A 15,433-nucleotide genomic window follows, 5' to 3' on the forward strand; every position below is an offset into this window, starting at 1 on the left:
AAAATTTATAACATTGTCGCCATTTCGTTGATAATTCTGCAATGATCACTCGACGCGCTTCACGGCAGTTATAAACGTCCAGGTAGAGTGTTACGTATATGCGTATATTTTTTAAATAAGGTTCAACATGTAACAATAAATAATACCTGACGTAATCTCATGAGATTGGTCGTTTTACACGAGACACGTTGTATACGAATTTACGTTTTCGGATCAATTGAAAGTCGATATATCGAAATGCTTCTGATGTTTTCGATAACCTCCTTGAACATAATAATCCTTGAAACGTGTAATCTCTTTTTCTTAGGGATATTCCTTCGCGATAGAATAAAGAAACCTTAAACATTTCACGATGTCTGACGTCCAAAAAGGGCAAGGTCACGTTTGCGAATTGCTAAGGTCATTGGACGATTGGGGAAAAATCGCCAATTGGTGGGAATGGAAGCAATTAAGGTCCCGATGGTCAAATATCGATAAACGCACACCAAAATGTATGCAATATATGGACAATACGTCGGCAGTAAACGTTGAAAGAAAAAAATACGATCGTCTGAAATATCGTTGGATCATACATCCATTTAGTTATATCAAGTAAAACTTTTTAGACTTTCTAGAAAAATTAATCCACCCCTTTGGCTCGACTCACATACGCGAATATTTTTTATCTTAGATTTTTATGGGAAACTTTAATGATAGTCATTTATGGAATAGCCTTTTTTACAATACCTTTTATGATATCATTTGTCATTATGGACTATGAGGTACTACGTTTGGACAAAGTTAATATATTTATTTATACGATATGCTGGTTGGACATAATTGTCACTTGCATCACCGGTTATTATGATAAGAAAAATATGCGCGTAGAATTGAGACCATTGAAAATAATCAAGTACGATTTAACATGAGTTTACAGTAAACACTGTTCGTGCATTTATTTATCTAATTATTATTTTAGAAAATATTCAAAGGGATATCTTCTGGTAGATATACTTTCTTCCTTGCCGTACGATCACATCACTTTATCTTGGCGAAAACTGCCAGGGAATGATTCCTTTCACGCGATCACATTGATAAATATCTTACCCTTGTTAAAACTGACACGTTATCCAACTCTAAACGATTATATTTATCAATATTTCCTGATGGAACACTCTTATTACCAATTGATATCTACACTTATGTTAGGATTTTACTTGATTATATGGTTCTCTTGCCTGTGTTATCTCTTGCCGATATTGACGTTACATTTTTACAACATTCCATTAACGGTGAGCAACTAAAATTGATTTGCGAACTTTGATCAGCATGAATCGATTTTTTTTCTCTCTCTCTTTCTCTCTTCCCAAGGAATGTGACGACTGTTGGATGATAGGAATAGAAAAAGAAGGTTTGGTTGTTAAATTTCAGCATGCTCTCTTTATAGTATTGGAAAATCTTTTAGCGAGCGGCTACGGTGTCTTCCCTCCGAAAGCCGATATTCACGTCATATTAAATACCGTACTGATGATATTGGGTAGATTCGTCGAGTGTTACATCATAAGTGAGTTTCGATCGTATATATCCATCAGTCTATACATTCTTTTTTAACCTCAGTTATGTTTCTACACATAATGGAAAATAGCAAAGCAGCGGAAAATAAATATAATGAGATAATTAATCAGATAGGAGCATATGCGAGACAAAAACAATTGTCGTTGCAAATGAAAAATCGGATTTTGGAGTACTACAATCATCGCTTTAAGAATAGTTTTTTTCGTGAAAAAAATATTCTAAACAATCTTTCAGGTTATTAAAGAAACGTTTTTTTTCCATTGTAATCTTTTGCTATACCATTTATATATATTAGTCTAAGTGTCAAGTTACATCTATTGATTATAATAAGGTATTTTTAGAACGATTACGAGATGAAATCGCTATGCATTCTTGTCGACAGTTGGTCGAAAATGTGAAACTCTTTAAAAATATACCTCAGGACGTTTTAAAGTCTATCGTTAAAAGTTTGAAATTTGAATTGTACTTGCAAAATGACATTATCATAAGGGCCGGCACACTGGGGAATTGTATGTTTTTTTTGTCCACTGGAACTATCGCCATTTTGACGGCAACTGGACAAGAGGTAAAAACATCTATGATTCTATTTAATGATCAACATGTTAAAACTAAATTTAGATATGCCGTCTGAATGATGGCGCTCATTTTGGAGAAATAGCACTTTTAGCGCCTGATCAGAAACGAGTCGCGTCTGTGATTGCTGTAGAAGTTTGCGAAGTTTATCGTCTTGATAGGAAGGACTTTCGAAAATGCATTGCCGTTTACTCTGAATTATTTTCCATGATCGAACGTATAGCTATTGAAAGAATAGAGAAGACTATGTTAACAGAGGAACATCATAAAAGATTTATAATGCATTCAAGCTTTATGCACGATGGAGCAAGAAAGAAGGCAAGAAGAAAATCGAAGAAACAATGAATTATCAGACTGCCAATACAATACTCTTTTATATTGTATCAACAGATATACAATAATAAAATAAAGTTAAAGTTTCTTTAAATTGCGCGGGAGTGTCTGCCTTCGTTTTTCCTTGCTCGAAAAATAAGAAAGAAGATTATTCGTATTTTCGTAAAACTAATGTATATGTATTTAAGGATATTAAAAACTATTATCATTATCATTATTATTATTATTATTATTATTATTATTATCATCATCATTATCATTACTATTATTATTATTATCATTACTATTATTATTATTATTATTATTATTATTTTTATTATTATTATTATTATTATTATTATTATTATATTGTATCGTATTGTATTGTATTATATTATGCTATATTATGTTATATTATTGTCCACATAATGTTTGTAATAGTCACATTGGTTGTCTACTCTTTATTATTTTTCTTCTCTTCTTTTTTTCTTTCTTAAAATCAGGATATTAATCATCAGGATATTATCTTTCACTTTATAATCGTTATCATTAAAGAGCGTTATACGTGACAATAGTATTCCGAGTAAAATTAACTTTTTGGCAAATATTTCCTATCAAATAACCATAAGCTTTTTTGTATTTTATTGAAATCCGTAGCGTCGATCGTGATGGGATTCTTTTTATTGCCAATGTCTCAGGATTGCATTATAAATAAGAGGATAATCTTCTTTTTTTCTTTTATTAAGAAGAATAGAAAGAATAAATTTATTTATATCCGAACAGAGAGAGAGAGAGAGAGAGACAGAGAGAGAGAGAGAGAGAGAGACAGAGAGAGACAGAGAGAAAGCGAGAGAGAGAGAGAGTGAGAGAGAGAGATAGAGAGAGAGAGAGCGAGAGTGAGAGAGAGAGAGAGTTTCTCGGATGAGAATACATACATGCAAGCGCATAGGCATGTATGCGCTTGTGTTTATTTACGTATGCGATGATGATGATGATAACGATCCATCAAATATATATACATATATATATGTATATGTATATATATATTTATTCGTCTTATGGTTAATAAATGCGAGGAATGTTCCAGATTATTATCGTAACCACAATAAGTTGTTTCTAATGCAGAAATTAATAATACACGTTACATCACGATCATTCCCTTCGGATTTAATAATAAACACAAGAGGATTAAGTCCGTCAAAGATCTATATAAAAGATTTATAATCCGAGAGTAAGAGTTATGTACATTTATGCGTAACAATGCTATTAAAAGAGTGAGTATGATATGAATTTTACACGCTCGACGATACGTAAATAACACGATAATATCATAAATTACTTACGTTAAAAGACGAACTAATAACTGTACGCGTTAACGTCTTACCATTATCCTTTCACATACTTATTTTATCCATTTACGTTTTATCCTTTGTATTATTTTTCTTATCGACAAAGTTTGATCTCTTTGCAGTTATTATTTTACCGATTATACAACCTCTTTTAGTTCGACTCTTTCAACTCTATTGGATATAAGAAAATCTAACAACGTTCGCTAACAATTTTTGGATTAATAAAAATGCGCGCACTCGTTTTGGTCGTATCTAGAATGATATGGAGAGAAGAGTATTCGATGATAAACGAATTATCGTTTTTAATTCATCGTTTAATATATCGTAACGCAATATATCGTATCCACTACGTTTTGTCGCTGCAACATACCACATAATATATATTTACATAACGATACACGCATATAAATTATATACCCTAATACTCTCTTTCCTGGATATTCTTTCTTTTTCTTATTGTTTCATTTTTTTTTTTTTTATTTGTTCATTTCTTTTTCTTTCATCTCTTTTGTTATTTTTTTCTTTTTCTTTTTTTTTTTTGTTTTTTTTTTTGTTTTTTTCTTCTTCCTCTAAAGACATCTAATAAGGCACTCTTCTTTGACCGTAACCAAATGACGACGAAAATCGATTAATGATCGTTCGATCTTCTAAAATCGTACGTGCGAAACGTCAATTCCGAGTATGTTAAAATTACTTGTTTTAATTAACTTATGGTTTAACAGCGTATATAAATGTTCTTGGTATGTTTCGGTGGTCGCTCGTCGATACTCTAACGCGTTTTAATGCTCTCGGGAATGAGAATGACATCGTTATTACGCGATTTCTAATACAATAAATAGCCAAGAAGGAACGAATATAAATGCAATACCGTTATTCGTCTCTCTGCGAGAGACATTTGTGACTGATCGATTGACTGATTGATTAATTTATTTTAGATTTCTTAAGAGATAATACGCAAACGCGTGCGACTTAGGTAGGTTCAAAGATGCAACATATTGTAATTCTATTCTTCTCTGGTTCTATTCGTTTACAATGTGAAAAAAAATCTCTTCCAAAGTCATGCGAAAAATGTCGCATCCTTGTTTTACTTATTCGACCGGTCCACGTTATGGCAACATTTGTGTCTTCGTTACAAATAAGTAATAACAATATAATAGATTATAAACGATATATTGTATAATCAACTATTTATATTGTACAACATAACGCTCGTAATATGCATCATACAACTAGATACCTACAAGATTTTGTTGACACAGCGAAGTCATCCCACTGTTATCATTTTTATATTTTCACAGATAAATTGTTCCTTCCCTTCTTGATTTTCTCTGTCACGACGTACGTCTAGCGAAACTTTAACGTTCAAGTGTATTCGTCGTTTATATCAAAATCAAAATAAAATAAGGAAAACTATGAAAAATTCATTATCAATGATTTTGTAACGTTACAACGGCTGTTCGCGTGGATATGTTGCCGCGGTAATATCCTAAAATAAAAATCTAAGAATATTTGCAAACAATCTTGCAAGGAGATATTACGCTATGACGTACATACATACAGCTACTATAGACTATATAGTTAATCGCAAAGGTTTCACCGAATGCCTTTTTTCAAAACTCGAAGTATCAAATCCGCTTACGTCGAACTCTGTCGGACTAGTATTCAGCGTCAGACCGTATATACATGGATGAGAAAGTTGAAAGGAAGAAAAGGATGGACAGACGGTTGGATGGATAGAAGGAGAGAGAGAGAGAGAGAGAGAGAGAGAGAAGTAGGGGGAAGGGGAAAGAAACGGAAGAGAGAGTTGAAAGTAATGAAGGGGGAAGATTGGACGAGAAGATCGACGAATGATTTTTCTTGAGTACACACGCATCTTCGCACCATTTAAGTTCTTCCAATCATTTTTCCAGTAAATATATGTATATATCTGTGTGTGTGTTTTTTTTTGTATACATATATATATATATATATGTATGTATGTATGTATGTATATATGTATATATTATATATCTATGTATAGACGTTCTAAGGCTTTGGCAGTGAATTAATGCCGATTTGCATAGCGTACGCGATACGCGAAGGTGCTCGTGTTATAATCATACCTTTCTCATTTCTTACTTTCGCCAGTGAATGTTCATATCAAGAAAGATTACGATCGTCGTCCATCGTCTCGAATGAATATGATATTAATCTCGAGTATCATCTTAGAATATCATTCTTTTTCTTCTCAAGTTATCGAGGTGCGGTCCTCTTGATGGCAATTGGCCATCCTCCGTACAAGACCGACAACAGAATTTGGCGTAATACTTGTGCCTGCAATAACGCGCCATCACGATCAGATCGCACTTCGCGAAGAAGCTATTGTCTTGACAATTGGGATGAATAAATATGCCTGTAAGGAAGAAAAAAAAGAATATGCTTTTCGTTCTTTTATCACTGTTCTCATTTTGCAAAGTAAAATATACAAAGTGTGATAGTTTTCACGTTTGTTTTTTGTCTTACCAGCTACGAGTATATCTACGCTGTCAGAATCAGATGTGTATTCGTTCGTTGCCTCGCATCGATAACGGCCCGAGTCGTCTTTGTTCGCATCGGCGATTATAAGCCTGTTTGCTTCTACAATGAAAAAATTATATTGGTATTGCGTTATCGATACTCGTCAAGCATGTATGTAAGTAAAAATATACAATTACTTCACCTATCATCGACCTTTCTTACCGGATATTTTCACTCGATTGTTCGTTTGAATGAGATTATCGTCTTTGTACCAAAGTACTCGTGGTATTGGATAGCCGTCAATGGCACAACCAATGCTGATGTCGCTACCTTCAGGAAATTGAGCTTGACCTACCGATACGGTTACGTTCACCGGTACTGCGTCCGAAAGAAATATGAGAGTTATGAATTAAATCGAATAAAAAATAATAGTAATCAAATTGAAAGAAAATTGTGCTATGCGTCGTATAAGATAATAGAATACAATACCTCGTTCGTGATTGGCCACAAAACAAAATACCTTCTAAATAATAATTACATAAGCGATTAGCAAACAGTGAGGCGCATGCGTCACATGACACGAGCAGTGCGTGAAAAATAAAAAATTTGCGTATAAAAGCAAAGGAGCTAAAATGAAAAGGATAAAACGAAAAAAGAGAGATCGAGAAATAAGGAGGCCTCACCTTTGAATTTAGAAATAACGGGAGTCGTTAGAGTCGTAGTTTCGATAGGCGTAACGCGAAGAATGTGAGGTCTTGTAGGCTGAACGGGTGCAAATGTGATATAATCAGGTGAATGCGTTCTAATGGGTCTGTAAGGATACTGAGGTTTTTCAGTGACCGGTCTCTTTGGAGGTAGGACTATGTATTTCATGTAGCTCTTATACTCCGGTTTGATATTGTAGATTGGACCTATCGTTTGCAAAGTGACAGACCAAGAAGCTGGTCTGTCGATGCCGTTGTAAGCCTGACAAGTATAAACACCAAGATTAGTCAGGGTCACCGAGCGTATTAATAGGGTGTAATCAGTGTCTTGCTCATAATTCTCCGAACTCAGTGGAAGCAAGTTATCGCCACGCCACCAGGTGACGGATGGTCTCGGCCAACCCATAGCGTAACAACGAAGGAGGGACGGTGAATTCATTGTCACCGTCACGGTTGCGTTCTTTTCTCCAACGATGGCCGCGGAACGTTCGTTGGGTTCTACGATGTGCAATTAAAATAGCGTGCGTCATAGGGCGCTTAGAGGGTGAAAGGTAAAAGAATCGTTCAATATCGTAAGAAAGATCGAGCAGTTAATCGTAAAATTAATGCGTCGAGGATTATTGTTAGAACGCGCGTGAATCGTCCTTTCACTTCATTTTTAGTAACAATCCATTCCCCTTTCATAAAGATTTCATGCCTATCTTCCTCAAATAACTTTCAAATAAATTTAATATTTAACGATTACCGTTCTCGCCTCGTCGGTTTGTTTTTCACTTACCCGTGACCTCCACTTGATACTCTATCCTAACTGGCGGACCTACGCTGTTATCGGCGGTACAAATGTAAATTCCTCTATCGATCGTGTATAAGTTTATGATCTGAAGAGATCCGTCAGCCAGTATACGACGCCTTTTCTCCGTAGTACCGATCTATCGAAAGTGGAAAGGATGGATCGATCGATCAATTATCGAGCCTCTTCTACTTATATCTCCGATCGAAAAACGACATACCAGGGTCGTGTCTTTCCTCCAAGTTACAATGGGAACCGGATAACCCGTAGCTACGCATTTCAAGGTAATGTAACTACCCTCTTCGCCGGTAACATGCGATTGTTCAGGTTGTTCTATTCTTACGGGTTCGCCACCGTACTGAGGTGTAACAGGTGGCGTTACGAAAAGCGACGGCGTTGTTATTGCTTGCTCTAATGCTGGCTCCAAACAAGACGTGCCACAACCATTGTCGCAACACTTCCATTCTCCTGTACAGTCGGCATCGGTTTCGCACTCGCGTTCGCACCTAGTGCTGTTCGATACGGTTGGACAACGTCCAGATTTGATAGCTGAAAGGAGAAATATGTTGACGATATATTTCTTCGATTAACAATCATCGATACGTTTCTCGATGGTCACTCTACTTACTTGATCTGCAAACGCCATTGTATTCGGTTCCGTCTTTAGTACGGACCAAGGTAATCGAGCACTTTGTTCCCTCAGGGCATATTTGCGTTCTGCACGGATCAACGCAACGGCATCGTTCGCAGTCTTGATCGTCGACGTACGCTTCCTTGCCGTAAGGACAACGAATTAGATTGCATTCCTCCCGTGCCTCGATGCACGGATCTTTCGTGTCTTTTTCCGAACTTGTGTCGATTTCGTTGTCAGCTGGAACAAAGTCATACTTTTCGTCGGTCCTTCTTTCCTCGGTAACTTATGTATATATATATATATATATATATATATATATATATATATATATATATATATATATATATATAAAGAAGAAAAAGAAGAATAATCATAAACATGTGCGAATTTATTTACAGCAGTTTGTAAAAGGTAAAACGAAAATAAGTAATAAGTAGGAATAAAAGTTTAATCGGAGTTGATTGCTTGGTGGATCTGTGAAAAGGCAAGTGTAAGAATTAATAATACATACAGCGAGTATATAACAAATATTTACATAATGTTTTTAAATAAACGTATTCTCTTACGACGATATTGTTACATTTTAAAGCTTTGTTTATATAGTTCCAAAAAGAAATGTTTTTCAATTGATATTGCTATAAGGATGACTCCTGCGGGATAAAGTTTTTCTCTATTTACGGTCACTAAGCCAAGAGAAAAGAAAATGGAAAAGCAAAAGTAAAAGCATAAGTGGTATAACCTATATTTATATCATGACTTACTCCTAAGACAAGTGTTAATGCATGATTCGAAGGTTTTGAATCTGTTGCGATTTCCACCGCACCCGGTGTAAATAAATGCTCTGCAGGTTTGATATTCTTCGTCGAAGTAGAATCGTTTTGAGAAACCAGTATTGCATGATCCACTGTCAACTGGTTCTTTACAGATGGCTGATCGCAAGATTAGATGTAAATAAATAATCACGTAACAACGACGTAAGACCCTATCTTTGATCCGAATCGTCTGATTTTCACGATACAACGAGAATTACAATTCTAAGAACTTACCTAAATGAGATAGAATGGTGTCGTTTCCAACGGGAGCAGGTTCCTCGAGATGAACGCAAAGTGACTCACATTCCGAGATCGTACTGAATCTGTTTGCGTTACCATCGCAACCGCCATAAATGAATTGCCGACAAGCACGGATGTTTTGATCGTAAAAGTATTTGGAGAAGCGGGCTCTGCATGGACCCGGATCCACCGATAGATTGCATAAATCTGAAATTTGTAGGCATGCGCGTTCTAAATTATGAAGAAAATGTCATTTCGTTGAGGAAAGAAATGTTTGTAGGATGTGCCCTATTAAGATGTGCCATTTAGGGACAACATTTCGTCGAGTTACCTTGTCCGCGGAATTTGCCGCAGAGACGTTCGCATTGTTCTTCCGTTTGGAATCTATTGGCGTTCCCTTCGCAGCCACCGTATATGAACGCTTGACACATGCTCGTTCGAGAATCGTAATAATAAGCGGTAATGTCATTGTTACATGGTCCAGCGTCCACAGGTGCTTGACAAATTGAGCTACTTGGCGCGATCTCAGTTTGGGAGGTAGTTGCCATGGTAGTAGGTTGAATTTTTTCTGTAATCGCAGCCGGCTGTATTTTGCATTTGCTCTCGCAAGATTCTCTGTCCTGAAAACGATTCTTGTTGCCCTGACAGCCGCTGTATTCGAACTCGTGACAAAAGTCGTCTCGACGATCGTAATAATATTGCTTGACAATGCCGTCGCACGTACCAACGACTTTTGGTAGAGCGCACGGATCTGAAATGTCACATTCATTTAATCGAAATGTCATATTATTCGCTTTACTAACGAAGCAATGGTATTTTGTCTTTTTTTTTTTTTTTATTATGTGACGAAAAGAAAAGGAATACCTTGAACTTGGCCGCATCGATACTCGCACTCCTCGTGAGTGTCAAAGTTGTTTCCGTTGCTTTGACAACCGCCGTAAGCGAACGTTTTGCAAATACCGTCTTTGCTGTCGTAGAACCATTTCATTTTATCCTCGTTACATGGACCATGATAGTTGGGCAAGAAACAATATTCTAGAATAATTTGTAAATATCGTTATGGTGCTTTCTTTTTTTCTTCTATCGATCTATTCGAATGAAAGGGAAAAGAGAAAGAAAAAAAAAAAAAGAAAAGAATGAGCTGCGTCGTTACCTGTTTTAAATCCGACCTGTTTAGGTGGTTCCGCCGTAACCGTGATTTCGCACCTATTTTTACAATCGTCTTGCGAGACGAAATTGTTTTGATTTCCACCGCATCCACCGTAATAGAATTGTCTACATTGTTGCTCGTACGAATCGAAGTACCATCTTTGAGTGTAATTATGGCACTCTCCCAAAAGAGCAGGAAGGAGACAGACATCCTGTTCTATAGATATCAACGATGATAATGATTATCGTTTCGTCTCGGATCTAAGTTCTTGGGCTTTTGATCGATGGATTGTGCAAAGCAGATTTTTCTTTTTTTTTTTGTTTTTCGTTTTTAAATAAGAAAAATATTTTAGAAGAAGCGACAATTGAAAAGAGAAAATCTTACCGATTTTAGATGGACAATCGGCCGTACATGCGTCTATAGTAGGGAAGTTATTTTTATTTCCACCACAGCCCGTGTAATAAAACGGCATGCATCGATTCTCTGACTGATCGAAATACCATCTAGACTGCTTCTCCGTGCAATTACCCTCAGCCCGTGGCAGAGAGCAAGAATCTGTTAATGCATTCGTTACAGCATGCAAAGTTAGTTCTCGTTAAATTTTCAAACGAAAGTGTTAGTACGATCCATAACCATCAAACGATTCAAACATTAAATATCATTGATCCCTCTTTGATCGGGGAATAAAGAAGGAAAAACAAGCAAAATCTTTAACGCAAAGTGTATCCGTACGATGCACATTCAACGAGCATTTCGTTATTAGTTAATTAAAATCTAATAATACAGTTGAATGTGTGAGCTTTTGCAAAGTGTACGCTGCGATCGATTAACTTCAAAATGGTCCTAACGTAGATTTGAGAGAACACCAGCACCATGGGACGTACGATGATTGCGAATGGAAAAGAAAAATGAGTTATGTACGATCAGCTGCCAACACCTGGTATTACGACAACGATATTGCGATGATGATCACGTTAAGCGACAAGCTTGTTTTTGTTTTACTTTTCCTTTTCTTTTGATTGCTCTTTGAGTCGTCTTTCTTTGTTCTTTCTCTGTTAATACCTTGTGACGGACAACGCTGCTCGCAGGCAGCCCGCGTACGGAATTTATTGCCATTGCCTTTACAACCGCCGTAAACAAATCGACTACAAGTACGACGGCTTGAATCGTAATACCAACGCAATACAGAGCCCGGACATGGCCCAGGATCTTTCTCGAGGGCGCACACATCCGCTAGGGGCGCTGGAAAATTGATTGATTACTGCTGACGACTATGCTGATTCTTCGTTAGATGACATTCTGTCTAAACGAATTCTTATTTATATCCGATATAATTGTATCTGATTTAATATGCGAAGCTTCTTTCCGCTCCTTTATTTTTTTCTTTCTTCTTTTATTTCGTCGTTTCGACGATTAATAATAAGCTCCTTAATATATTTAGCTATTTGGAAAAGTTAATTTTTTCGAGTTGGTTTCAAAACCTCAAAAGAATCCCCGTGATAAGTTATGCATCAACTACCATAACTCTACACCATAACTCATGTTAAACCCGAAGAATTATATTTAATATCGTATCGAACGCGTTCGTGGACGCTAATTCAAAGTCAATCTCATACCGGTGTAACCGCAATAAATGTCATTATAGAAACTTACCGCGACTTCGGCCAGGCTGTAAGCATTGCTGATGACACGCGAGCTCCGTTGGGAAGTTGTTGTCGTTTGCCTTGCAACCGCCGTAATTGAATCGTTCGCAAGTTTGCAGAGTCTTGTTATAATACCATCTAGTGAAATTGCCTCCGCAGGGACCGGATTCCTTTGCCTGATCACAGGGATCTAAGATCAAACCAGAAATATATTAATCTTCGACGTACAATCGTCGACTTCTTCATTCTGAAAGATGATCTTACTGGTCCCTCTCCCCTCCCCCCAATTGTTAGATCAGTCCTCGATTTAAACTTCAGCAAAATTTCTATTTTATACGATACCAATGTCATCGGGAACGACGCAGAGCTCTTCGCATTCCTCTTTTGTCTTGAACTTATTCGCATTGCCAAGGCAACCACCATAAACGAATTGACCGCACTGTTTTCTTCCAGGATCGTAATACCATGTTGGATAATAACTTTCGCATGGACCGCTGATTTTCGGTAGGAAGCAAGCGTCTGCAAAGACAATCATTGATAAGGGCGTACGATATATGCGTACGACGAAAGAAAATATATAAAAGGAAATAGTAAAGAATCGCCGACGAATGGGTGTTTTATACCTCGTCCTTTGGGTTCCACGCAGACCGTTTTACATTCCTCTTGAGTCTTGAAACGATTGTCGTTACCCTCGCAACCCCCGTACCAAAATCTCGAACAACCACCGTATTCCGTGTCGAAGAACCATTTCACCGTAAACTCTCGGCAAGGGCCCCTGTCTCTTTCCATAGAGCAAGCGGCACCGGGCGTAGAAGGTATAGTTAGACAACCCTCGAAGCTCTCTCCTTGAGCCTCTTCGATGCCGTCCGGACAACAGCCGTACTTAGAAGCATCGCAACTACAGCCAGCGAAGTTGTGTCCTTTTGCCGGAGTTCTGCCGTCGGAGCAACATTTAAACTCTGTATTCTCGCATCCGCAACCTAAATGAGACATTAGCACAATAATATTCGTCGAAGTAATTTAATATTAAACGATAATACGACCAATTACCTTGGCCGTGTGGTCCTTTAGCGATAGTAATACCATTCGGGCAACATCCAAACTGATACGTGTAACAGGGACAGCCTTCGTAATTAGGTCCGGTTGCTGGTGTGAATCGATTCGGGCAACATCCGTGTGTCGTGTACTTGCAGCCGCAACCTTCGTTGTTGGATCCACGTGCAGCCGTTGAATTATCGGGGCAACATCCAAATGTTGAGTACTGGCAACCACATCCGTATAGATCGGGTCCGCGTGCTGGTAATACGTTGTCAGGACAACAACCGTAAGGCGTCGTAAGGCAACAACCTTCCCCGTTCAGTCCGTGAGCCGGAGTCGCGCCATCCTGACAGCAACCATACGTCGTATTCTCGCATGGCATTCGACAGCCATAATTGTTTGGACCGAGCGCTTAGGGAGAAAATGGTTTTCATTAAATTCAATTAAACGCGAGATCGCGATGTGTCCGTGCACATTTTTTTTCTCTCTTCGTTCTTACCTGGCGCTACTTTGTCGGGACAACAATCGAAATAAGAGGCACTGCAATTTTCCGTATTGATAACGCCACAACCCTCGAAATTTGTTCCCGAAGCAGGCCTGATGCCATCGGGACAGCAACCATAAGTCATATTGGCACAATCTTCCTCGATAGCTACGGTCGTGGTCTCGTATTCTTTCGTGGCCGTAGTCGTTTCTAAAGTGACCTCCTCCACCTTTTCCTCCTTGCATCCTTCTTGATCCGGCCCGATGGCCGCTTTTATGCCATCCTCGCAACAACCGTAAGCCGTTACGTTGCAACAACCCAAATTATCTTTACCGGCTGCGGGTGTTTCATTGTCAGGACAACATCCGAATCTGTGGGAATTATGTTAGACTATTACGTTTCACAATAATACTTGCTTTATGTCAATTATTAAATGTCAATTTATCTCTATAAACTTACTCCGTCTCGTTGCATGCTTTCTTGCACCCTTCGTAGTCGTTACCCTCGGCTGCGTTTATACCATCGGGACAACATCCAAAGAGTGATTCATTGCAATGAGTATCAGGGCAACCTTCGTTATCGGGTCCAGTAGCTGGAGAAACGAAATCGGGACAACAACCGTACTTCGTTTCGTTGCAAGTTTTAGGTGTTGGACAACCACTGTGGAATGGACCTTTAGCCGGAGTGATTTCATCGTAGCAACATCCAAATTTAGATACTTTACAAGATTTCTTTTTGTAGATTTTGCATTTTTTTAATTTATGCGTTGTTTCCACGGAACTGACCGTTGTCCAAAACTCGGAAACTGAAATGAACGATATATCATTTCGACAATACGTAATACTAATCAGCTTTTTCTTCAGCTATCTAAATAATACTTACCATGGGTTTTTTCAGTATCGAACTCTGTTTCCTCTATTTCAGACGATGTCGTTAGACCAGAGACGGCAGTCTCCTCGGTCGGTGCAACTTCGCTGGTTCCTTCGGATTCGGTTGTTAAACCGGATATACCGGTCATTCCCGATTCCGTTGTTACTTCTGAAACGATCGACATTCCCGATTCCGTCGTTACTTCTGAAACGATCGACATTCCCGATTCCGTCGTTACTTCTGAAACGATCGACATTCCCGATTCCGTCGTTACTTCTGAAACGATCGACATTCCCGATTCCGTCGTTACTTCTGAAACGATCGACATTCCCGATTCCGTTGTTTCAGTTGCCCCACTAATTTTTGATTCCGTATTATCGGTTGCCCCGCTAACTTCTGATTCAGTTGTAGCACCTGATTCCGTTGTTTCAACAATAGTCTGTTCGGTTTCAGTAGTGAAAGAAGATTCTTTCGTTTCCCCGAATGTGCTAGATTCCGAGGATCCAAGCTCCGTCGTAATACCAGTTTCGATAGTGGCACCGGACTCGGTCAATTCGACTTTTACGGTGCTACCAGTTTCGATCGGTGTTGAAGCTTCGCTCGTACCAAACACGGTTATTGTACTTTCCGTACTTTTTTCGTTTTCCGTTGTTCCCTCAGTATAAGGATCATATTCGTTCACCACTCCTAACATGGTCGATCCTGCAGTCGCAGATTCTGAAAGAATTTGGACATTCTTCCATTTAATACATTTTTTCATTTCCTATCGAAATGATGATATCTC

General features: G+C 38.1%; 2 protein-coding genes across 7 annotated transcripts in view; one reads left to right on the plus strand and one right to left on the minus strand.

The window, feature by feature from the left end:
- Positions 1 to 352: 352 nt before the first annotated feature.
- LOC118442220 (potassium/sodium hyperpolarization-activated cyclic nucleotide-gated channel 1) lies at positions 353 to 2,472 on the plus strand. The gene is made up of 7 exons (XM_035867564.2): positions 353 to 591; positions 671 to 892; positions 959 to 1,271; positions 1,411 to 1,543; positions 1,597 to 1,788; positions 1,896 to 2,119; positions 2,173 to 2,472. Exons 1-7 carry the CDS (start codon positions 353 to 355, stop codon positions 2,470 to 2,472), a joined length of 1,623 nt encoding a protein of 540 aa, XP_035723457.2.
- A 3,290-nt stretch (positions 2,473 to 5,762) lies between these two features.
- Positions 5,763 to 15,433, minus strand: part of Ppn (proteoglycan-like sulfated glycoprotein papilin) — a 52,330-nt gene continuing 42,659 nt past the window's right edge. For 2 of the 6 annotated variants that reach the window (XM_085661743.1, XM_035867413.2), the window contains exons 19-38: positions 14,662 to 15,366; positions 14,239 to 14,584; positions 13,795 to 14,150; positions 13,308 to 13,706; positions 12,881 to 13,237; positions 12,600 to 12,776; positions 12,268 to 12,447; positions 11,677 to 11,856; positions 10,618 to 10,830; positions 10,329 to 10,499; positions 9,796 to 10,215; positions 9,459 to 9,671; positions 9,174 to 9,341; positions 8,407 to 8,649; positions 7,999 to 8,327; positions 7,767 to 7,917; positions 6,968 to 7,486; positions 6,507 to 6,662; positions 6,291 to 6,404; positions 5,763 to 6,180 (exon numbers count right to left, since the gene is read on the minus strand). In XM_085661743.1, the coding sequence (XP_085517869.1) occupies positions 5,993 to 6,180; positions 6,291 to 6,404; positions 6,507 to 6,662; positions 6,968 to 7,486; positions 7,767 to 7,917; positions 7,999 to 8,327; positions 8,407 to 8,649; positions 9,174 to 9,341; positions 9,459 to 9,671; positions 9,796 to 10,215; positions 10,329 to 10,499; positions 10,618 to 10,830; positions 11,677 to 11,856; positions 12,268 to 12,447; positions 12,600 to 12,776; positions 12,881 to 13,237; positions 13,308 to 13,706; positions 13,795 to 14,150; positions 14,239 to 14,584; positions 14,662 to 15,366 (5,585 nt within the window). In that variant the 3' untranslated portion in view covers positions 5,763 to 5,992. Of the gene's footprint in view, positions 6,181 to 6,290; positions 6,405 to 6,506; positions 6,663 to 6,967; positions 7,487 to 7,766; positions 7,918 to 7,998; positions 8,328 to 8,406; positions 8,650 to 9,173; positions 9,342 to 9,458; positions 9,672 to 9,795; positions 10,216 to 10,328; positions 10,500 to 10,617; positions 10,831 to 10,998; positions 11,170 to 11,676; positions 11,857 to 12,267; positions 12,448 to 12,599; positions 12,777 to 12,880; positions 13,238 to 13,307; positions 13,707 to 13,794; positions 14,151 to 14,238; positions 14,585 to 14,661; positions 15,367 to 15,433 lie in introns of all 6 variants that reach the window. The other 4 variants (XM_035867414.2, XM_085661746.1, XM_085661745.1 and 1 more) reach the window with 4 other exon arrangements.

Source organism: Vespa mandarinia, chromosome 16 (genome assembly GCF_050613455.1).
Source record: "Vespa mandarinia isolate Hongniang chromosome 16, ASM5061345v1, whole genome shotgun sequence".
Taxonomy (NCBI): Eukaryota; Metazoa; Arthropoda; class Insecta; order Hymenoptera; family Vespidae; genus Vespa; species Vespa mandarinia.

Coding starts and splice junctions, on each gene's coding strand:
- LOC118442220 (XM_035867564.2), top strand. CDS start 353: ATGTCTGACGTCCAAAAAGGGCAAGGTCACGTTTGCGAATTGCTAAGG. Junction 893..958: donor AGACCATTGAAAATAATCAA/GTACGATTTAAC, acceptor TTATTATTTTAG/AAAATATTCAAAGGGATATC. Junction 1,544..1,596: donor CGTCGAGTGTTACATCATAA/GTGAGTTTCGAT, acceptor TTTTAACCTCAG/TTATGTTTCTACACATAATG.